At 36.9% G+C, this 24721-nt stretch overlaps 1 protein-coding gene and 1 long non-coding RNA gene across 2 annotated transcripts; both read left to right on the top strand.

The window, feature by feature from the left end:
- The first annotated feature begins 3728 nt into the window (after positions 1 to 3728).
- LOC122334507 (adhesion G-protein coupled receptor G2-like) lies at positions 3729 to 23651 on the top strand. The gene is made up of 11 exons (XM_043232500.1): positions 3729 to 3942; positions 4142 to 4201; positions 4289 to 4352; positions 4425 to 4587; positions 4661 to 4801; positions 5061 to 5174; positions 5260 to 5296; positions 5375 to 5478; positions 5664 to 5794; positions 23002 to 23267; positions 23358 to 23651. The coding sequence occupies exons 1-11, from the start codon at positions 3873 to 3875 to the stop codon at positions 23393 to 23395; spliced, it is 1188 nt and encodes a 395-aa protein (XP_043088435.1). The 5' UTR covers positions 3729 to 3872; the 3' UTR covers positions 23396 to 23651.
- LOC122334509 lies at positions 15604 to 16808 on the top strand. The gene is made up of 3 exons (XR_006248760.1): positions 15604 to 15793; positions 16178 to 16234; positions 16763 to 16808. It is a non-coding gene; the product is annotated as an uncharacterized LOC122334509 (long non-coding RNA).
- Positions 23652 to 24721: the final 1070 nt, after the last annotated feature.

Raw genomic sequence — 24721 nt, 5'->3', positions numbered from 1 at the left:
AGATGTTGTTCTCGACTGCAGTATGACCTGAGATATCTGCCAATCTCCTGGTTTAGGCGTTCCACCTGATCATTGGATTGAGGATAATACCCAGAAGCGAGGCTGACATTGATGTCTAATTGTTTACAGAAGGCCCTCCAAACTTTAGAGGTGAATTGGGTACCTTAATCACTTACTATATCCTCCGGTAAGCCATATATCTGGACATGATTTTGAGAAACGTTCAATTACAACGAGTATGGTGGTGAAGTTATTGGTAAGTCAGTGACAAAGTCAATGGACAGATGGGACCAGGATCGTTCTTGGTTGGGTAGTGGCTTCAGGAGACCGGAGGGCAGTTCCTTAGGTGTCTTGGACTGCACACAGACAGAACATGATTTCACAATGAGAGCTATTTCCTTGCTCATTTCAGGCCACGAGAATGAGTTTTGTACAAGCTGAGTTGTTTGTGAAATGCCTGGATGTCCAGAATTAAGAGAAGTGTGAACCTACTGAATGATTAGTTGCCGTAAGCTGATGGGTATGCTGTGCTTGTTTGGAGGGCAGTTGGCAGGTGATGGTTCCTGTTGTTGCTCACTCTGTAGTTCTTCCACTGGATTCGTGGGAGTTGAAGTATTCTGTATCGAAGACTTGAAGGCTGAGTTAGAATCCATGCTTGGAAGTTTAATAAGGGCAAGAGTGATAGGCAGGCAGAGAGTCAGCAACGAATAAGGCAGTCCGCTTAGTTAACAAATATAGGGAAATATTCAGAGGTAGACTCAGTAGGCAGGCAATAGATCAAAACCAGAATACAGTCCAATCAGGCAAACAATACAAGAGGGCAAATCCAAGAAGGCAGAGATCATACACAGCAGAGTCAAACAGAAATAATATGGTAGACTGTTTGGTAAGGCAGACAAAGTGGCAATACTACGCACTAGTGAGTTAGTGAAGGCCCTTTGTTTATAAAGGCCTCTCAACAGGAAATGGATGTAGAAGATGCATAGGGAGGAGTAGTGCTAGAACTCCCTCTGCTGGCTATAAGTTACATTCATGTACAAGCCAAGAACACAGAAAGCAAAGATATCAATGCATGCTACTCTTCAGATCATGCATGTTCTTAGCGATTCTTATTTTTACAGGTTGTTGAGAACCAAAGTGACCTGATTACAAACTGTTCCTTTTCTACACGTGTTTCTAAAAGTGATTTTTGATAAATCTTGTCTTGAAAACAATGGACATGCATTCAATTCCGAAACATAGGAAACAAGGTACTGTGCGCTTCTATGAGTTTTTATTATTATTATTAACAGTTACATTCACACATATTTATAATTGATTAAGGGTAGATCTCTTTGCTGATAATTTAGGATGGCACCAAAAATTTAGACTGTTTTAAACAATAAGTTTTATGGAATAACAATGAGGGCCAATATTTTCAACCTTACTGGCAAAATGAACATGTTCTTTACAAATGATGATACGGTAAGGAAGGTTTCGCTCCAGAACTTTTTGCTATATTGTTCAGAATTTAGTGAAAACAAAATAAAAATAAAAGTGTTCTTTCAGGACAGTTCTTGGGATGCAAAAGGTACTTTCATTTAGGGCAAAAACAGATCCCAATACAATTTTTCATGTCAGTCAATATCGCTAATTATCACAATAATCGTCAGATCTTATGAAAGGCAGATTTCTTCTCCTGAATATTGTAGAAACTGTTCAAACTAGACAGGTGTGCATTTTACGAATCGGAAGTACTACATTGAAAAGATAGATAATAATGTTTTTCAGTCTTTTGTCCTTAAAATATCTTAATAAATAATAGATAAGAATTAATTTTAATGTTATTAATGGTTTCCTTCTGCTTTTGATGCATAAACATTGTATTGAACCTTTATCGAGCATTTGTTATTGTTCTATCAAGAGAGAAATATATTGTGATAATGAACTGTTTCATCACCAAGACTATGGTTATTGCTTTATTCATATTACATTTCAAATTAAAGGATAACAATGTATAGACTTTAGGCCCCCTTTTAGGGGTAAATAAGGTACAAAAGCGTTCCTTTTGAAAGAGTACCCCTATCTCTTTTTCTTAAAGAAAACACAGATTAAGAAAATAAAAGACGATATTGCACACAATTCATAAGTGGTTTTGAATGAATGAATCATGCATTTATACAGAGCTTTATTGTGCCTTGCTGTACACGTAAAGAGCTTTAAAATCCCATGAGGAGATCTTTCCTCAACCAGCACCAGAGTGCAGCATCCACCTACAAACACACACCAGCCCTGCACGGAGATCATTAGGACACTAATGTTATTGACAAAGACCCTAAACTTTGCAAGAATAATCTGATTTTAGTGTCACTCACACACTGCTAGTATTAATATTTTGAATCGGTTTGTTGTTGTTATTCAAATATTTAATGCCATAATTGTTGTTATTATTATTAGTAAATTGATTAAAAAGCGAAGAGGGTCTCTTTTTCAACTAGCTGCAATGAAATAAGTATTTTGTTGAATTTCGGTTTAGTCTGTTCACACAATTGTCGTAGTTATCGTTTCTGCAGGAGGATAAGAAGCATCTGGAAAAAGTTGTTGACAAGTTAATTCATTTTGTTGAATAATTAAAGGCGTTTATTTTTTCCTACAGCTTTAATTAAATTATTTCATCGAATATATGAATATTACATTTTTAATTATTATTTGCTTTTATAAATAATAAGCAATTATTTGTTTTTATCAAATAATTCAATGATTAGAAAGGATTTGGAGTTGAGTATTTTCTGTCACATGCAACTGAATTGAATCATATCTGAAACGTATCTGAATTATTTGAAATACGTTTCTCTGATCATGTTTTCCGGGGGTTTTCCTCTTCCTGTATTACTACCACATTCATGACACATGACACAGTTTCTCTCATGATCCAGAAAGTATTGACTCCACAATCATCGCTCAATCCAGAATTAACGTGGTGTGTAAAATATTCATAACTAGCATAATTAAGACAGAAAGCTTTCTTTTGTCTCAGACTGATTTCTAAAACTGATCTGTCGCGGTGTATTCTGATCAAGCGCAAAAACGACACAAAGTCGATATAAACGAGAAAGAACTTTTTAAATTATTGTACATTACAGCAATAGTCTCTTAGTCTAAATAAAGGATTCAATTACGAACTGTGTGTGATCAGGAATCAAACAACACTGAACCTTTCTAAGAAAACATCTCCTACGCTCATAACTTCAGGATGAACGTGCGAATGAATGCCTGTGGATTCCCACATTTGCATCGTCTTTTTCTAAAGCAGCTTACTCAAATCCACAAACACGGATGAGAAACATATTCGGTTACTGAAAACACAACAAGCAAAACTGGCTGATGATTTCTGCATTATTTAATAATTTATGCCTACAGATGTCTCAGTGTTTCTCGTGTGATTGCGAGGAAGGTAATTAAATGTCATTTCTGATCACGGTGGACTTTCAATGTCATTCACTAGATGAGAAAACAACGACACCAGTGCCCTTTATTGTATTTCATTGCTTCTCTGTAAATTTCCTGCATGGGAATCTGAAGGTTACTATCGCTGATCGTCTATAGCCTTTAATTAATCTTTCCATGGCACTTTGTAGCTACTTTGTAAAAATTAATTTGCCACAAAACTGGATCTGACTGTAACCAGATGATGAAATTCCTAGTTCAGACGAACATGATTTGCATGTTTTCAGCGGCTCATAATCAAACAGCTTCGTATGCGAACGCATCAACAACTCCTGGACTCCGGACTTCAGCTCAAGACTGGAATAATACAATTATTCGGGATTTAAGATTGATTTCCAAAGCCTGCAGAAAACAAGATATAACACAGACAGCTGTCTCTGGGAAAGATGTCTCAACAAAAGAAGAATCTGCTGTGGCTCATGATCTCGATCATCTGTTATGCTACGTGTGAGATACGTATGTTGCTTTAAAAAAATACGAAAAAACCCCAAATATTTTATTTAAAAGATACATTTATATCTTGTTTGGCGAACATTAGAAAATAAATTAAAATGCAAAAAAACTCTTAATTTTACATACAATATAGAGCTTTATAACATGCCATACATTGTTGCACGATATCCTGATGATGATTATTATATGTTTATTTGTGCAGCCAACTCAGAACCCTCATCAGATCAGCAATTCTCTGGCAGCAGTATCTCAACGGTTTCAGGTCGATGTGAAATACGCCGCTGTTTTATTATCTGAAAGCATGTATATTATCTCAAACTCATTTAATCAATTTCAGTTTTTCACGTAGTTGTTAAAGGTACCTGTCCATCAATTGATGGCAAGGATGAAAATGTCGAACCCTCAGAAGCATCGTAAGTGCGTGATGATCTGTCACTTCGGGTAACTCTACTGCTGTCCGCCAACTGATTAAATCAATATTGCAGAGACTGCTTGGAACAACTGGAGTCTAACATGGAAGACATGGTAATTAAGAAAATAAGCAGAGCACAGTTTGCCGTGGGGGACGCTATCGGTCTGCTCCAAATACATGACAAGAGCATGACGACCCAAGACATATGCTACTCATCAAATACGAGCATGATCAACGTAAGGCCTGAGAAAGATTACCATGCCTAATTAAGGATTGTTTTTTTAATAAATGTCAAATTACTTTTCACAGGTCGTTGACTGTCAAGATATCCAAAATGCTAACTTTTCATGGGCTGTAAAGATTCCCAAGGAAGCATTGAGTAAATCACAACTAAAGAACAACGGAAATGCGTTTGTCACAATCCTAAGATTGATGAATATGAGAAACAAGGTACTCACAATTAAAAGTTTACAATACTTAACGTTTAAGGTTTTTGCATAAATATCATCACATTGTGCTACGTTCAGTATTATAAGCAGAATATTTATAATAAAGTAATGCAGCTCTTTTGCATTGTGACAGAAATCTTTTATCTGTTGGTTTTCATCCGCTACTGTTATAATGCAAAAAAAGTGTTATAAACGATTTGATCAACTGCATTCACTTCACGTCTGATTAATGACTGCTTTATTTTTGGTTTCTTGTTTAGAATCAAACTAAAAACCAGACTGTTTTGAACAACAAGGTTTATGGAATAACAATGAGTGCCAATATCTCCAACCTTACTGATAATATTGAAATGTTCAGTAAACAGAGTGGTCCGGTAATGAAGGCTTTGTAGAACTTATATTTTTATGACGAACAGACAATGTCTGTTAGAAAAGTAAAAATCAAACATGTTCTTTCAGGTCAGTGAGGCATCCTGCCAGTCTTGGAATGGAAAAGGTAAATTAATTTCACCAGTTCCTGTCAACGAACTCAATTTATTTCATATAATTGAAATTTGTTCTCTTTTCTTTGAAGGAGAGCTTAATTGGACGACGTTCGGCTGTGAGACGGAAATAATCGAACAATTCAACACTATCAAGTGCTCCTGCTCACATCTGACGTTCTTCGCAGTGCTGATGGTAAGAGGCAACTTAAACTTTCATAATTCATATTTTAACTGGAAAAACTTTATTAAATCAATATCAGCTTTTTGTCAGTCAACACCAAAATCTGTGCATTTAAAGCTTGCTTACAAGATCTGATCACTGCTATATAAAACAACCAAATCCTCCAGCTAAGTGTGTGTTTCATTGTGTTTTCTCAGACCCCTCCGTCTCAGTCAAACACAAATGAAACAGCAAAGAATCTGGAAACACTGACTTATATCACTTATATCGGCTGCGGCATCTCCATGTTTTTTCTGTCCATCGCTTTATTCATGCATTTCCTGTTACGGTAAAGTATTGTGACATACAGCATTTACTAGCGCTGTTTACTTTAAGAATTAAAGTTTTGGTTTTTATGTTTCAATAGGAAAGCCAAATCAAACCAGGCCACGAAGATCTTGATGAACATGTTTGTGTCTTTGTTTCTACTGAATGCCTCGTTTTTGTCAAACGAGAGCGTCGCTAACACACAAGACAACGCTGCGTGCGTCTTCATAGCGCTGCTCCTGCATTACTCCATGCTGGCCTCATTCACCTGGTTCTTCATTCAAGCTCTTCATATGTACTTATGGCTCATCAGACAGAACGTCACCATCACAAACTACATAAGGAAGATCACCGTGTTGGGCTGGGGTGAGTCACACACTCTCAGAGACAGATGGTAGAAAAGCTCTTTCAAAAGATAATAATCTGTACTTTATAGGCACTAGTACGCACCCTTTATGGGTAAATAGTGTAATATAGTGTACCTTTTGCAAGGGTACTGTCAGAATAACAGCCTTTGTTTCTTTTTTGAGAATGAAAGATATAGAATTAAGAAAACAATAAAACAGTTTTAAACCATCTAGTCCAATTATAATAAACTATATTGCACTATATTGTGGTGGTGGTTCTGGGGCCTCATGGCCGGGATTAGCATCCAGATGGACCGCTTTAAGGAGGGAGACATAAAAGGATGTAGAGCAGGGGGCTCTAGCTTGTATGTTACATCATTAATTCTTTCTAGAATTTTAAAAGGGCCATCATACTTGGGGCTGAGCTTCCTGCTTAGTTGTCCTGGTTGGTAGGGAGGGTGTGGACAACACCACCTGTTGGCCTGGATCTCTTGTGTCCTGATGGCCCGCTGGAGACGGACGTGTGCATTGTCCCACACCCTCTCACTATGGCGTATACAATCATCTACCACTCGGACAAATGAAGGCTTTCCTGACGGGAACAGGGGGATTGGAACCCCAGGATGCATTGGAATGGGTTGAGCTCTGTGGAAGAGTGGGTAAGTGAGTTTTACGCATATTCTGCCCAGGAAAGGAATTTGGACCATTGGTGTTGTTCTTGACGGCCGTAAGTTCTTAGGTATCCACTGATCTCTTGATTTAAGTGTTCAACTTGGCCGTTGGATTGAGGATGGTATCCTGATGTGAGGCTGACATTAATATTCAGTTGTTTGCAGAAAGCTCTCTAGACTTGAGAGTCTTGACTAGACTTGACTTGACTTGACTTGACTTGACTATGTCCTCTGGAAGTTATGTAAGAGGGCATGGGCTGTTTCCATGGCAGTGGGGAGTCTTTTCAGCGGTACCAAATGGCATAATTTCCAGAAGTGATCAATAATGACAAGTATGATGTTAATGTTATTGGAGGGTGGCAGATCAGTAACAAAGTCAATGAATATATAGGACCATGGCTATTCTGGGATGGGTAGTGGTGTAAGGAGACCGGAAAGCAGTTCTTTAGGTGTCTTTGACTGAGCACAGACTTGGCATGATTTTACGTATGATGCTATTTCCTTGTTCATTTCAGACCACCAGGACAAATTTTGTATCAGTTGAGTTGTGCGTGAAATACCAGGGTGTCCAGAATTGAGGGAAGTGTGTACTCATTGCATGATTCGCTGACATAGGCTGATGGGTACATACTGCTTGTTTGGGGGGTTTGGGGGCGAGCTGGTGCTGTGCTCACTGCAATTCCTCTATGATGTCCCAGGACACCGGAGCTAAAATGACGGATGGTGGGAGAATGGGTTCATGGTCAAGATTCTCGGTGTGGTGGTCATAACATCTGAAAAGAGCATCAGCTTTACCATTCTTACTACCTGGTCTGTAAGTGAAAGCAAACTGGACCAGGGTGAAGAATAATGACAAGCGGGTGATGTCCTGAAATGGATATACGGCCCCCTCTAACCAGTGTCGCCGCTGCTCGTTGGCTGCCTTCATGGACAAGAGCTCCTTATTCCCCACATCATTATTCCTTTTAACAGGAGTAAGTTTCTGTAAGAAGAATGCACATGGATGCAGTTTACCTGACTGACCAGATATCTGTGAGAGTACGGCTCCGATACCACAATCAGAAGCATCTACCTCAACTGTGAATGATAAGTCATGATCAGGGTGTTTTATAATTGGGGTCGTTGTGAATCTTTCTTTCAATGTGACAAAAGCTTGGTTAGCCTCCTCAGTGAACCTCAACTTGGCCGGTTTACCTTGTAGTAGCGACGTTAACAGCACTTTCAAGGCAAATTCATTCCAACCGCTTTGTGCTGCTAGTGTTCTGAATTCAATGGCATATTCAATGGCAATAACTTGCAGTTCGACTACCCTGGGTGGTATTCAGAATTCGTCTTGAGATATCTTTACCGCCAGCTGGATATTCAAATACCTCACAGAGTTGCTAAATAAAATAGTCTGCTGAAGCCTTGAGTCAGCGTCCCAAACGGATGAAGCCCAGTCAATCGCTCTGCCGCTTAACAATGTCATCAGAAAAGAAGCAGAGGATTTTTTTTTTTACAGCAACAATTTATTAATGCTTTAGGTTTAGTCTTTTCACTATAATAATCCTTGTCTCTGTTTGTTTTTCAGCGTGTCCAGCTCCGATAGTTGTAGTTATCGTTTCTGTAGGAGGATATGAAGCAGTGATCATAAACACAACGTCTGGAAAAAACACACAAATGTAAGTTGTTCTGATGTCACCAATGCACGAATTTATGACCGTCCACTGATTGTTTTATTTTTCATACTTTTCTAATTTCTAACAAGGTGCTGGATTACAAATCCTTACATTCACTACATAGTGAACATCGGCTACTACGCTTTAGTTTTCATCTTCACGACAGGAATCTTCATCATGATCGTCACTAAGGTCGTTCAGACCAGAAACATAAGAGCAATTGACGGCAAGAGAAAGACGTTCAGAAAGCAGCTGATGATGGTGTTGAGTTTGTTCCTGCTCTTCGGTCTGACGTGGTCTGTGGCGTTCTTCAGTTATGGACCGATGCTCATTCCCTCATATTACATATTCACTGTGTTCAACTCCTTTCAGGGTGAGGAACAATCACATGCTGCGGTACATTTAGGACTGACATATCCACTATTTATAAGATTTTCTTCTAAATCTGCAAGTTTGGAGCTAATTTTAGCCTGAAGATGTTTTGTGAATATGGGCCCAACACTAATGGAAGAATATTCTGTACTTTTTTCAATTGATTTTTGCTTTCACAAAGACACAGTGACTGAATCAGAGAAAGAAGCATAACCTGGCCAAACTCAAAAGGAATCACAATTCCTTTTGCATTTGAATTTCCTACATTTTCATGTAAAGCTGTCAATCAATGTGAGGGGGCGGGACTATACTAGGGGCGTGTCTGTATTGGGAGGTGATGTCACTCACAGACGATTGTGCTGAATGCTTTGATCTGTGGAGGTAATCGGTAAAATACATAATTCTCTCTTTTTTACCCCAAATGCAGAGATTATACCCTGCTGTCACAGTTTGTTGCTGTTTTTCATGCCCCATGTGCTCTGTGTGTCCTAGTTTCTGTCTCTTGTTAATTGTTAATTTAGTTCAGGTGTGTCTTCTTAATTACCCTCATTAGTTACCCTTTATAAGTTCTCCTCAGTTCAGTATGTGTCGACCTGATTAAACGTTTATATGTTTTGCAAGCCTGCTCTGTGAAGCTCTTCTTGTAGATTTATTAAAAGATGTATTATTCCTCGTCGTACATTCAATGCAAATCAAACCATTGCTAGCAGCGGGAGCCACAGCAGGTCAATATTCACCATTAACCAAACAGAATATTCTTTTCCTACAGATTTTAGCTAATCATTTTTCATTTATTACATTTTAATACATACATTTTTATCAAAAATATATGATTTATTTCTAATAAGGGGATATTAGATTTATTTCGGGTCAGTTTACAAATAAGACAAACAACTTTAATCATATCTAAAATGTATCTAAATGAGTTAAAATCCGTTTCTCTGATCTTTTTTTTTTCAGGGTTCTTCCTCTTCCTGTATTACTACCACATTCACAACGACGTCGCGGGTTATTTCTCCGATGATCCAGAAAACACAGACTCCAACACAATCATCGCTCAATCCAGCGTTACTGCTGTGGAAAATATCTATAACTAGCATAACTAAGACAAAAGGCTTTCATTGTTTCACACTTTATTTCTCTTAGACTATAATGGATGTTATAATCATCCATGTGGGATCATGTGCGTCAGAGCAACTCAACATTTAACTTTGCATAGAAAAATGTTTTTTTTATCTTTTGCCTTTAGGGTGAATGTACAGATATTTGCATGGTCATTTCATAAAGCAGCTTGGTGAAATCCTTAAACACGGATGTCAAACATATTTGGAAACACACAGTCAGAAACCGTCTATCCATTAGTTTAAAGTCGCTGATGTTTCTTTGTTTTATTTCTCAGTATTTCACATATGCTTCCAATGGAGCCAATAATATTATAAATATATGCATTTATTAGGTCCTAAAAATGCAAATGTGAAAAAGGTGCACCATAATCACCAACAAAGTGTAAAACTCAGCATTTTCTGTATCTAAATCATGTTAAATAACCATTAATAAAAAAAAATTCTGGAATTGTTAAATGCTTCTTTTCTATATTTCTATATGTTACACTGTAAGGCTTAGGGTAAGAAGATTAGGTTGACATATACTTGCATTTCTGTGGAGCCATCAAAGTAAAGTGGTACAAAACAAAAAAGTTGACTAATACTTTAATGGCCGCTACCTGAATTGCACCTAAATAACCAGATACAAAAAAAGCTCAGTTAAAGCTCAAATAAACATGATTTGCATGAGTTCAGATGCATGTGAGTCAGTGTCCAGCGGATCATAATCAAACAGCTTCATATGTGAACGCATCGAACTCTCTCAACTCCTGGACTGCGCACTTCAGAATGTAGAATGTAGTAATATAATTATTAAATATTTATTATACAACAGTTCCATTTAATTCCAATTTTATCCATGAAAAGATTTATTATCCGAGAGAACAAACTCACTGAGCTTCTGTTTCTTTTTCAAAATGTCTAACAGCTCAAGAACCAACGGGAACTGTCCAACAAAATATCTCTTCTCTTGGTAAAACGCGCTTACGTGTTATTTACAAAGCACTCTTAAATTCAAAGCCCTTTTAAATGTAAAGGTTCTCTGTGGTTTCAGGGCAATGCAGGGCATACAGTTTTAACACAAAACAGAAGGAGAATTATAAAATCAGAATGAATGCATAAAGTCTCCTAATATAAAGTGTAACAATCATCTACTGTAATTATATTTTATACTGTTCTCTGAAGCAATTAATTTAATTCTACTATTCAGTGCCGACTTTTTTAATATGAATCATTGTTCTTTCCTCTAGTGAAAAATCACTACGTTTGGTAATCTTTAATATAAAATGTATTGGCTTTGAAAAGCATACTGTCCCGTCCTCACACACAGAAGAGAGAAGACTGTTCGTGAGGTTTATTCAGTGCATACATACAACACCAAATGACGTGTACAACACGCGTGTCTTCCAGCACGGGTGATAGAGCCAGTTCACATTTACACAGAGTTCCAGCACAGGTAAGATTTACTTCCCTCGTGCAGTGTTTCCAACACACAACGTACATCACGATATTAGTTTCTTTATTAAAGTGACAAGATGCATTCTGCATTTAAATGGGAGTGAATGGATGCGTGTGACCTGCGCTGATGGAAGATCAACCACCGTTACACCGCTGTAACACACCGCATCTCACAATTCAACTACCATGACAACTCATAATCCAACTATAAGTTTCATATTGCGTATGGAAACTCCACTGCCAACTACCAATTTGACATCACAAACGACAACACCCCAAACAACTACAAGTTTCACATCACAATTACTAACACAAAGGGTGTGTGAAGATCCCCAGTGAAGCCTTTGATAAATCAAGGCAGGAAAACAATGGAAGGGCGTTCGTTGCAGTTTTGGGTTCATAAACATGAGAAACAAAGTTTGAAATCTTCTTCCAAAATTCAACTTTTGAACATATTTCTCAAACTGTGGCGATCACAAACATTTCTATTTAATTGCTGTATTATTATATGGTTTCTCATTTAGAATGACTTTTTGTTTTAAACAATAGTTATGGAATAAAAATGGGGGCCAAAATCACCAACCTTGCTGACAATATTGACATATTCATTAAAAGGAATAACAGGGTAATGTTACAGGTACTGTTATAACTTTGTTATAATGAGCAGACAATGTGGAAATAAAATTAAAAAATCAAGTGTTTTCTTACAGGTAGGTGAGGCGTCCTGCGTTTCTTGGGATGAAAAAGGTAAAGTCTGAACTGAACTGACCAGTTCCTGTGAACTATTTTAATTATAATTAGTTCTCTTTTCTTTGAAGGAGAGTTTAATTGGACGCCGTTCGACTGTGAGACAGAAATCATCAACAACACCATCAAGTGTTCCTGCTCACATCTGACGTTCTTTGCAGTGCTGATCAGTGCCCGTTAAATCAATATCATTATCAATATCTAAAATGTCTTTTAGATCACATCAGTACATGCATTTAAAACTTGCTAAGATCTGATTGTCAGAACCCTCACCCTAAATCAGATGCTAAACTCTCACCACCACATCAGGAATCACTGACTTTCATCTCTTCTATTGGCATCTCCATGGTTTTCCGGCTACAGTAGAGTATCTTACAGTAGGGGAGAGCAGGGGCGAAAGTAACATTTTTCATAAACACTTCATTTTAAAAGATAATGTTTTAGAAAGAGATACATTTTTGCTGTTTTCAGTAAGTCACAAGCGTGTTCAATCAGTAGCAGGTGGTATTTTGTACAAATGTACAACGACTTCAGTATAATTTCACTTACTTTCGACCCCATGAGTAAAATAACACACAGGTGGGTCGGAACTAACACAATACAAGCTAGATTTTTTTAGGTTACTCTTGATTAATGTATGTGACCTTGTTAATGTATAACAACATATTTTGTTCTTTATCTTTGTAAAACATATATCTTTCAAAAGTAACCCAACAGTACAAACTTATGATGTTTGGAATATATATATATATATATATATATATATATATATATATATATATATATATATATATATATATATATTTTTTTTTTTTTAATTTATTAAAATACTAATCTTTACTTACTGACATCGCCTTACCATTCCTGTTGATGTTCAACATCGTTATCTAGTTTTTTTTGACAGGAATTGTGAACCTGTATGATCTGTCGGTTTGCTTTTGGAGTTCATCTCTCCTTCCTTAACAATTCACAATTTTTAAAGTGCAGGCTAACAGTTTTGTTAATTGTTGAAGGCACAGGTGATTTCTGGGCGGATCGTATATATATATGTGTTTTCAGTGTCTCCAGCTGCAATAGTCATCGTTATTGTTTCTGTGGGAGAATAGAAAACAGCGATCCTAAACACGACATCTGAGAAAATCACACAAATGTTAGTTATTCTGATGTCAGAAATGTATAAAGTTACACTCGTATAATCATAAAGCAGCTCACACACAGATCCACAAACACAAAAGTGAAGCATACAATATTTGGTTACAAAAAAATTGAATCGGTTGTGAATAGGTGAATGTTTTTCATTAGATGACAAAATAAATGAAGTGACATTTTAAAACCTTGCTACTTTCAATTAGCCCTGATGGTTTAGCTCTTTAGTACTTTTTATTGCATTGTATTCTGTGTTCTCAAAGCTCTGGCCATTTGATAATACCTAATATCACAATCACCTGCAGGCAGCAGATCTGTTGATCTCCCTAACACTGCTAAGGAGGCAGACACACTCTGCAAGTTTAAATGTTTTTATTATATAGAAGGTTAATATCTAATATCTCTCTGAGCATATTAAAGCACAGGTGATGTGTATCTTATTCTTTATCAGGGATATGTGGAGAGTTTATTCAATTAATTTGACAAAAAGAAAAAAAAATCACAAAAGCAATCGCAAATGCATTAAATGGACACCATTAATTCAACAGCAGACCAGTTAACATTCATTTTCAGATTCATCCATGAGTTATTACAACATTACAATGATTAACCACTTTGGCCTGAATATATTAAATTGCAGAGACCAACTAGAAACTGCATTTATGGTTCAGTTCTGGATCATTATATTCAATGATTTCACACGACCAGCTGCATGTTTGTAAAAAAGTGAGTCTGTATCAGCTTAATGAGAATATCTGAACTTTTCATCAGGTGTAGCATGATGTACAACGAATCAAGAATAAAACCATGCATGGCTTGATAACTTGATAAACAGGACCCAAATGCAACCAGATGATAAAAAACACAAGTAAAGGTGAAATAAACTGTTATGAATATCAGTGAAAATTCCTCATCCGTCCACCAGGTTTCACTCAGCTAAGCATTAACCACTGTTTCTGTCTTGTGTGCACTGATCTTGTACTGCTTCTCATTTCTTTGACCGATTCAGACATTGCAACACCTGTTCATACCCTGAGCTCTTTTTTTTTCTAAATAAACCACACGTAAATCCCACAAAGTCTCAAGACTATACGTTTGCATTATACGTACCAAAAACCATCTCAATATACTTTTACAGCTCCTCGATCAGGAGCTCTGCCAAAAACAGCTTGATTCATTTTCATGATTTCATTTCTCTTCTGATTGGCCTTTTGTTTTCTGAGTGACACGGGACCGGGCCAATCCAGTGTAACTAGGCCCTTTTACGGCTTTATGGCATTATTTCATTTATTGAATTTTCCTGTGTTAATAAAAACAATACTGTGAAGGCAAAATGAAATGAAAGAATCTTTACAGGATGGTGAGCCATCCTGCGTTTCTTTGGAAGGTAAAGGTATATTCATTTATGCTAATCAGTTCCTATCAACAAACCCAGTTTCTTTTATATATCTGTGTAATAAATTCCATTCATTGCTTTTTTCTTTGAAGGACGAGGTTCAGTTTGCTTTGAGTGTATCCACTCAGAAAACAGCATATATGAAATTTAAACGAATAGGATTAAAAACGCATATATTTTTAGCAGGTACGAGCTGTAATGGCGAAGCTCTGTTCTGGAAAAGGGAGCAGGGAGCAAAAGCTCATTTGCATTTACAGCAACAGGCACCGAAGTCTGAGCGTTTCAGCTTCCACTCAAAATAAGCATTTTTTAAATTCTATAATAAATGATATGTGGGGTATGTGGTGCTGAAACTTCACAGACACATTCTGGGGACACCAGAGATCTACATTACATTTTGTTAAAATGGGCGCACTGTCTACTTTAAATAAAGCAACTTTTTTTCAATTTTAAATCTCTACTTTATAATATTTTATGCATGTTTGCACTATGCCCATACTTTCTGCTGCACTGAAAGCTCCTGTCCTCAAGTTATCCTGGAAAAAAAAAGCTCTATAGTCGTAGCTATTGCTTCAGTAGGAGAATATAACAGCTATAAACGTCCCTATATCAGTGAATACATCATTGTTTTATGTTCCTTATTTATGCTTTATTACAGTATTTCTCATGTGATTCTAATGGAGCTAATAATTCATTTATTTTAGGTAAAATTTCTATACCTATGTGTCAGAAATGGTTACTGCTTTTATTAAGGATTTGTTTTATATATTTAGATTGCTTTCTGTTAACAAAGATAACTGGATCTGATCGTAACCAGACACAGAAATTCTCAGGTAAAGGCCAAATAAACACGATTTGCATGTTTTCCAATTAACTGTAAGTCAGTGTCGAGCGGCTCATAATAAAATAGCTTTGTATGTGAACGCATCCAACTCTCTCAACTCCTGGACCGCGCACTTCAGCTCAAGATATGTAATAATACAATTTAGGATTCATTTCCAAATCCTGTAGGAAACAAATTTCAACACTTGTGTCTCTAACAGGCAGCGATCTCTTGGAATCATGTTTCGACAAAAGCAGAATCTGCTGTGGCTGATGATCATCTATTTTCTGTGCCAGATAAGTATGTTGCTTAAAAAAAATTAAATAAAAAAATTTAATAATTTTATATATATATATATATATATATATATATATATATATATATATATATATATATATATATATATATATATATATAAATTTAAATAAAAAATTTAAATAATTATATATATATATATATATATATATATATATATATATATATATATATATATATATATATATATATATATAAATGAATATGCAATTTGGCCTGCATTAGAAAAACTAAAATGTAAATAAATAATAACATGATTTAAAAATATTTGTAAATATGTATTTGTAAAAATGCGGGCATCTATTTTTGGACATCTAATACCATGTCACACAATCTCATATCCATTATTGTATTGTTGTGTTTGTGCAGCCTGCTCAGAAAAACTGATAATCCCAGGTGAATGTGCAAGCGCTTTAACAAACACAGGTAAACGTCAAATATACCGTTCTGCTTAAACATGGCTGTTTTTAAATATCAACTCGAGATGCACAACACTGAAAGGACATACATGCGGATATTTACGTTCTGTTGTACTCTCACACTTTACTTTCTTCTGTTTTAGATGATTGCCTGTTCAGAATAACAAAATGTGCAATTACACACAAAGCTAAAAAATTAGAGAAATGAAGGAAAGAACCAAAACGTTGATAATAAAGTGTTGGGTAAGCTTAGGGTAGGAGTAGGAAGGGCTGTATTGTCCACGAAAGTGGCATCCGTTTAATAATTTGAATTATAATTAACATTTACACTCAATGAGTTGCATTCTGTTTTAAAATGTAATTGTAATGCTGCTATTTACACTATTTGTGAATAGTCGCTGCCATTATTTGCTGATATCTGATTATTCTGACAAAACCAATCAATCAGTCGACTCCTATAACACTGAATAATTATCTGAAAGCAGTTAGGCTGACTGACAAAAATTAAGATTCTTTTTTTTTTTTTTTTTTTAAGGTACAAAGCTGGGATGTCTATCATTCGTTGACTTCACATCATCAAGGAATATCAAACTAAATGTCTCTTCTCTTGGTAAAATCTGCTTATAATTTAGTTACATTGCTAGTTCCTGGTATGAAACATGTCCCCCACAAATGTAAAATGTTCTTTCCGGTTTCAGGAAAATGCAAATCATACAGTTTGGACCTAAAAAAAAAAGAGCACAATACGACTTAGGAACGAATGAGACCATTGAAGGCATAAATCTGTGGGTGACAAACGATACTTGTGCTGTACATCCGTTAGGTGTGTGCTGTTCTACAATAGACTGTGTAGATGCTGAAGGTGGGTTTTTTTACTTCTCTTTAATTCAATTCAATTCAATTCAATTCAAGTTTATTTGTATAGCGCTTTTTACAATGGCTATTGTTCCAAAGCAGCTTCACAAAAGCAAATTATTACATAACAAAAGCAAATCATTCCACAGACAAAAGCAAGTCACCACACAACAGGATGAGTTACAAAACAGCAGGATGAACTACAATGCAGAAAGTTCAAGATAGAATTAGTCCAGACAGAAGGTTGAGTTTTCCTCGACGTCATCGCAGGAAGGTCATCTCCTCACTGGGTCCACTGGAGAGGCTCGGTAACTAGATGCCTCGGGATGTACATCCCGAGGTGGAGACAAAAGGATAATTAGCGTAGCGGCCATTCATACTATTGGGAATCACGATGTACTGTAGCATAGGTTTCTGTTAATCTTTACGAGTATGCTTTGCTAAAAAGATATGTCTTTAGCCTAGACTTAAACTGAGAGAGTGTGTCTGATCCCCGAACATTAGCAGGAAGGTTATTCCAGAGTTTGGGTGCCAAATGTGAAAACGCTCGACCACCTTTAGTAGACTTTGCTATACGAGGAACTACCAGGAGCCCTGAGTTTTGAGATCTTAAAGAGCGTGACGGGTTGTAGCGAGACAGAAGGCTGGTCAGATAAATGGGGGCTAAACCATTTAGAGCCTTGTAGGTCAGTAACAGTACTTTATAATCAATTCTGAAATGAACAGGCAGCCAGTGCAGGGAGGATAAAACTGGGGTTATATGATCATATCTCCTTGTCCTGGTAAGAACTCGAGCGGCTGCGTTCTGCACTAACTGAAGCTTGTTTATTGAAGATGCTGGACAACCAGCGAGCAGCGCATTACAGTAATCCAGTCTAGATGTCATGAATGCATGAACTAGCTTTTCTGCATCTGAGAGAGAGAGCATGTGTCTGAGTTTAGCAATATTTCTAAGATGAAAGTAGGCAGATTTTGTAACATGAGTGATATGGTGTTCGAAGGACAGGTTGCTGTCCAATATCACACCCAAGTCTTTAACTGTCGGAGTAACGTTTATATCACATCCATCTAATTGTAGTTTGAGCTCAGAAATTTAGTGCATAACAAACCCAGACACGTACAACACCACACGAGAACAACCCTGTCCACACGGCCCATCACCGTTCTCAGTGCGCTGTTCGGTCAAAATACCAAAACTAAAAGCAAGCCGTTCACACGAAACAATATCTGATGCATTTTCTAGAGGGACATCCACCACCATTGCACTAGAGGCTTGCAAAAGACAAGCGTATTTAGAAATCCATGAAAAATGAATGTTACGGGACTTTATGGTGGTTTTTTTACTGTCCGAACGCATGTCAAGTGTTTAAATGAGTGATTGTTTACTATACGTACGCACACAGTGCTGTTTTTTCTACTTGTTTAAGTAACACTGATTATATATGGTTTATAAACACGCATGTTTTTCAAAGATAGCCCTGCTATACTATTCAACGCGTTGCAGAAACAAGCATAAAATTTAGCTTGATGCTCCCTCTTGTGGCCTCATGAGAGAAGCCAAAAGCTTATTTTTCCTTTAACTGAATTTTTGCCTTTTAAATTACAATTTAATTTGAATTTTGATCATATTTAAGAAGAGATTCAAATATAGTTTTCCAGTCGTTTTGACAGCCCTACTGTATATTGTTAGTATCTAGACCAGCGTTTTTCAGAGAGTCGGAGAGGTTTGTTCAGGTCACGTTTTCAAAGACAATACGAGCTGCGTAAGAATATGACGAGGCCAGCCCTGTGTAATATGTGACATCAGCAGTTGCGTTACGGCCCCGTGGCCCCGAGGAACCTCCATGACGTGGTTCAGACACTAATGCTTGATAACAATCACTTTGGTAGAAACTGCTCATGTGCGTTCATGTTTGAAAATGCAGTTTGGATGCAATATGGACGCGGAAAAAGAGACAGGTTCAAGGAGAGTGGACAAATAGTGGGAAGCACTGAATTCTGACCATATATAGCTTCTAAAAAAGCTTTTAAATGCATGACGTGGAGAAGCGTACAATGCGAATCTGCGCTTCTCAGTCACTAAATAAAGCTTCGCACAGCTAAATAAAATGGATACAGCAGCAGAGAGAGCATTACAAATAGATCAGTGTTGACCGACCGGCAGAAAGGGCCGTGTCACGACCGTTTACCCATCTTTTTTTAATTGAGCCAAAATCTTGTTTTTGCGCATTTTGAACGAACGGAAATAGAACGTTTTACGGTTGGTGATGGCAGATGGAGTATTCTAAAGATATAAAACACCTTAAATTGTGTTCTGAATACAAACTAAGCTTTTAGAGGCCTCAAACGGGACAACATTTTCAATATTCATTTTTTAAATTCAATATTTTCAATTTGATGCATCATATACGCAACTGCGTCTAGCCGCACCTATTTGTAATAAAAAGAACGATGCTAAAGAAAAATGCAGTGCCATGCTGCAAATATATATGATGTATTTATGAGGACAGGTATTTTCTCAGGAAATTTAAGCCTTGTGCTTAAAAAAAACAAAAATATCTGCCAGCAGGTTCAACTTTTATTATATTATTGCTGTTGTGACTCACTTCTGTTAAACTAACAAAAGTAAAATCATTTATGTTCACCGTAGCAGCCGCGTGTTTTGAGTAAAGCAATCATTTTTTCAGAAGCAACTGATTAAAAGCTGATTTAAGCTCTGAATGGTTTAAAATTGCTTGCATGGTAAGAAAATTAACAAGTGATGAGCTTTTCCTTTACGATTCCTTTGCAACTAATCGGCAAATCCCGTACGTACTGAACCACGGTCCCCGGTCCGTATGAATCATAGACAGCAACCAGCTGGGAAACGTCGAGTTGCACTTTAACCATACGAGCGGTTTTCTTGTTCTGCTGTTCTTTCAATACCATTCAACGCAGAAGTTGTATTTCTTCAATTTCATATGATGTGTCTTTGTTTCAACATTTCCTGATCTCAGGTTGTACGATCACTGATCTTGTAAATCCTGCAGAGAAATGTAGATACGCCCAATATGACAGCAAATGCGGACGTAAGTCTGTCTCAAGATTTTTATACTGCTTCTGGTTGTTCCTTATCGCTTCTAACAACCCACACTGTCAACTAGCTGCTTACTGGCACGCTTATTTAAAGATTGGCTTATTACTTATAAACCACGTGTGTTTTATGAGTAAAGAAATCCATGCCTTATTTATTTCTGCTGTTTTGAAGAGAATGAAGAGAACAAATACATTCTGCATTTAAGTGGGGATAAAACGTGTGTGACGTGCAGACTTACCTTCAACATAACTACAAATATAAAAGACATGGATGGATACACTGATCCCTCAAAGGCATTGTAAGTGTGTGCTTACCAAGTGTGTGATAAGGGTGTGTTCACACTTGATAACAGTGATTGCTAGTAGTTTAGTAATAAGTGGACCGATATGAAGGTATTTCTGATGCAAAAAAACAGGGCGTCTGTGACAGAGGAGTTTGTAGTTGTATCTGTAAATGAAAGTTTGTGGTCATGCGTTTCAATCAGGATGAGCTCTGGACTGACTGGGGTGCAGAAACACCTCGATTTTCCTCTTCGCAAACCTAACCCATGCAGCCATGTTTCTGTAGACATAAAACGCTTTCTTCTGGGAAGACATCCAAACATGCCGGAATTGTCCCATATTTTTCTTACTGTACGATCATGAATTTTATCATTCGTGATGAGGTTTTCTGGGTCGTTTGCATGGTCTGATCTTGGGGTGAATTTGAAATAACAGTCATTAATAAGTAATAGTAAGTCAGATACAATAATGAGTCATTGCGCAGATGTTAAACCAAAACAATACGAAGTTAGGTATTTGTAGTGGATTGGCTTATAAGAAAATATGGTTAGTGAGAACAATGATGAATGATGCGCACGGACTTGGGTTTGGTGTCGAACGGTCCATTATCCAAATTGATAACAGAGGTGATGTCATGTGAAAGTATCTCTAAAACATCATGAAAAGTACATTATGAAATACTTTGTTATTTTACACTACAATAAATATAGGCCTATCCGTTTCCACTAAAATACTAAAACATTTTCACCTTATCAGAGAAAATGCATACATGTGTTTTGATTTGAATTGCTTAAAACAACTGAAATGCTATTCGGCCAGTGAAGTAATGATTTTGAATGATAATTTATTTTGAATAATATATTTATTCATTGCTTATTTTAATCCATGGATGATTTAGAATGATTTATTTATTTGAATCCATCCATCCCATGAATGTATAGCACAAATAGCGCGTAGGATCCGTATTTCATATTTCTTGTACCTTTGACGATGTTAAAAAATTACATGCAGATGAGGTTATGCATAGTAAATCTAGACGTTGTAAGCTCCATATATGGTTATTTCTGGGAGGAGTCAGGGTGGAGATGCACGACTTCACCTGACTTGATTTATAGAGGGATTTTTGCAGATTCTGGTGTGCACATGGTTTTATAAATTTGAAAAAATGTTGTATATACGTAAAATCTAGCTTTTAAGTGCATGTGCACTTTTGATCTGGATCAAATCACTAAATAAACCAGTGTGAACTCACCCTAAAACAATCCATTTTGCAGCGATATCTTGCACGATGTGAAGTCTAAGATGGAAGAGATGGAAACAAGCAATTCCAGCAAAGCAGACATCGTCGTGGGGAATGTTACTGGTCTTCTCCATGTGCTGGACAAGATCACGAAAAATAAAGACATATGCTACTCTTCAAATCAGGACATTATAAACGTAAGACTTCAGAAATATCAAAACATGATACGATTTCACATTCATCTCGCTAATCGTTGTTTTTGCATGCAGGTTGATGATTGTCAAAGTGACCTGAAATCAGCTTTTTCCTGGTCTGTGAACATTCCCAGTGAGGCTTTTGATAAATCACTACTGGAAAACAATGGAAGAGCATTTGTTGGGATTATACCATTCAAAAATATGGGAAACAAGGTAGACGCAAAATTAATATTCGATATCTGAACATTTTAGAGAATGCTTACATGCAGGACTGTGCAGCACGATTGCTGTTACTTTAAGACTTGTTTGTTATGTTACATTAAGTGGAAATGTAACTATTATGGGTGAACAATTTATTATTTTTTCTTAATCCTGACCTACTGTATTCACACACGTTTTATTTGATAAATGATTGCTCTGGTCTCTGATTCAGAATCAAACTCAAAAATGCACAGTTTTGAATAATGAGGTTTATGGAATAACCATGAGGGCCAACATTTTCAATCTTACTAACAACATCAACATGTTCTTTAGACGCAATGATAAGGTAATGACAGTTGCAGAACTTACGTTACATATATTACACTCTTAAAACAAAATGAAAATAAACGTATTCTTACAGGTCAGAGAGCCATCCTGTGTTTCTTGGGATGGCAACGGTAAATTAATTCATGACTTTATTGATGAGTTAACATTCTCAATTTATTTTATATATAGATCTTTTGCATAATTCATTTCATTCTAATGATTTCTTTGAAGGAGAGCTTAATTGGACGACGTTCGGCTGTGATACAGAAATCATCAACGACACCATCAAGTGTTCCTGCTCACATCTGACGTTCTTTGCAGTGCTGATGGTGAGAAGCTTCATTTACAATCTGTTTTGGAAATCCTCCAGATGATCTGTAAGTTTCATTGTGTTTCCTCAGATCCCTCCGTCTCAGTCGAATCAAGACATCACAGAGAAGGATCTGGAAACACTGACTTATATCACTTATATCGGCTGCGGCATCGCAGCATCGCTTTATTCATGCATTTCCTGTTACGGTAAAGTATTGTAACATACAGCATTTACTAGCGCTGTTTACTTTAAGAATTAAAGTTTTGGTTTTTATGTTTCAATAGGAAAGCCAAGTCAAACCAGGCCACGAAGATCTTGATGAACATGTTTGGGTCTTTGTTTCTACTGAATGCCTCGTTTTTGTCAAACGAGAGCGTCGCTAACACACAAGACAACGCTGCGTGCGTCTTCATAGCGCTGCTCCTGCATTACTCCATGCTGGCCTCATTCACCTGGTTCTTCATTCAAGCTCTTCATATGTACTTATGGCTCATCAGACAGAACGTCACCATCACAAACTACATGAGGAAGATCACCGTGTTGGGCTGGGGTGAGTCTTTTTTGAGAATAGACTGGCTGTGTTTACAAAAGTTGATTCATTTGACACTATATCTTTACTTTGCGTACTTGCATCTTTCAGACTGTCACGTTTTGAGGCACAGAATAAAACAATGGTGAGGAAGTCCACCCCTCATACCAACGACCCGGTACTCTGCTTCACCCCAGCGGACGTGAGGAAAACACTTTATAGAGTTAACCCACGGAAGTCTGCTGGACCGGACAACATTCCAGGCAGAGTACTAAAGGAGTGTGCAGAGCAGCTAGCGGATGTCTTCACTGATATCTTCAATATCTCTCGGAGCAGCTTTGTCTCTTTCCAATGTGCCTCAAAACAACAACAGTTTTTTCCCACAAGCCATCAGACTCCTCAATAACCACACCTGAATGGACTTTCTGTTCCATAAGCATTCTTGCACTTCATATTTATTGTTGTTTGTATTTTGTGTTCTTGCACTGATTTTGTCTTTGCTCTGTTTGCACTAGTCTGCACACTGGGTTTTGCACTCTACTCCCCTGCTGTTTGCACTAGTCTGCACACTTTGCACTTTATGTGGCTAAGGCACTGTCTTAGCCCAGTATGCGAGTTTTTTTGTATTTTGTTGTAAGTGTGACTTCATGTAGCACCAGGTCCTACATGAAGTCCTGTACTGCGCAGCTATATGTAGTTGAAATGACAATAAAAAGCCACTTGACGTTTTTGTCCGTTTGCATGTATATTGTTTTACTTGTAAGTATGCATCACTATATTATTTACAATACACAGCACGGTTTTAATGAGATTTTTTTAGGAAGGGACAATGCATCAGTGAGTGCGATTTAGCTAAAAGGCTTGTTTGAATTAATGCATGTTATATTCTGAACGCTTATTTATACATTTGTTTTCAGTTTTTTTTTATTATTATTGTTAAGGGATTATAATGGTATCAAAAGTCTGACTATTATAACAGTTTACAAATTATGCACATGACTTTAATTATATTGAAATATTATCTTCTTGAGTTATTTTAAATAAGTCTCTCTGATCTTTTGTTTTTCAGGGTTCTTCCTCTTCCTGTATTACTACCACATTCACAACGACGTCGCGGGTTATTTCTCCGATGATCCAGAAAACACAGACTCCAACACAATCATCGCTCAATCCTGCGTTACTGCTGTGGAAAATATCTATAACTAGCATAACTAAGGCTTGTCTATCTAAGACTTATGAAGATGATACATACACAGGGCACTTTTCCATTGAGAATGGGTATCAAATTTCTATGTTGCCCAGCAACAGCCTGACTTCGGTAACTTTATTTTGATGGTCCCTTCTGAACATTCTATTGATAATAATCTCTATGATTATACTCGTTATTGTGATAGTCTCCCAACAGACTATTAAATAACTTTGCAAGTACACGTCAACTTATTCTGAATCTAACCCTACCTGTCTACTAATACTCG

This window comes from Puntigrus tetrazona, unplaced genomic scaffold, assembly GCF_018831695.1.
Source record: "Puntigrus tetrazona isolate hp1 unplaced genomic scaffold, ASM1883169v1 S000000528, whole genome shotgun sequence".
Classification (NCBI taxonomy): Eukaryota; Metazoa; Chordata; class Actinopteri; order Cypriniformes; family Cyprinidae; genus Puntigrus; species Puntigrus tetrazona.
This window is presented reverse-complemented; position numbering and strand designations above follow the sequence as displayed.

Excerpts from the sequence above, each read along its gene's own strand:
- LOC122334507 (XM_043232500.1), top strand. The coding sequence starts at position 3,873 with ATGTCTCAACAAAAGAAGAATCTGCTGTGGCTCATGATCTCGATCATC. Across the intron at positions 4,802-5,060 it reads TGATGAATATGAGAAACAAG|AATCAAACTAAAAACCAGAC; the intron begins GTACTCACAATT and ends TTTCTTGTTTAG. Across the intron at positions 5,479-5,663 it reads CGTTCTTCGCAGTGCTGATG|ACCCCTCCGTCTCAGTCAAA; the intron begins GTAAGAGGCAAC and ends GTGTTTTCTCAG.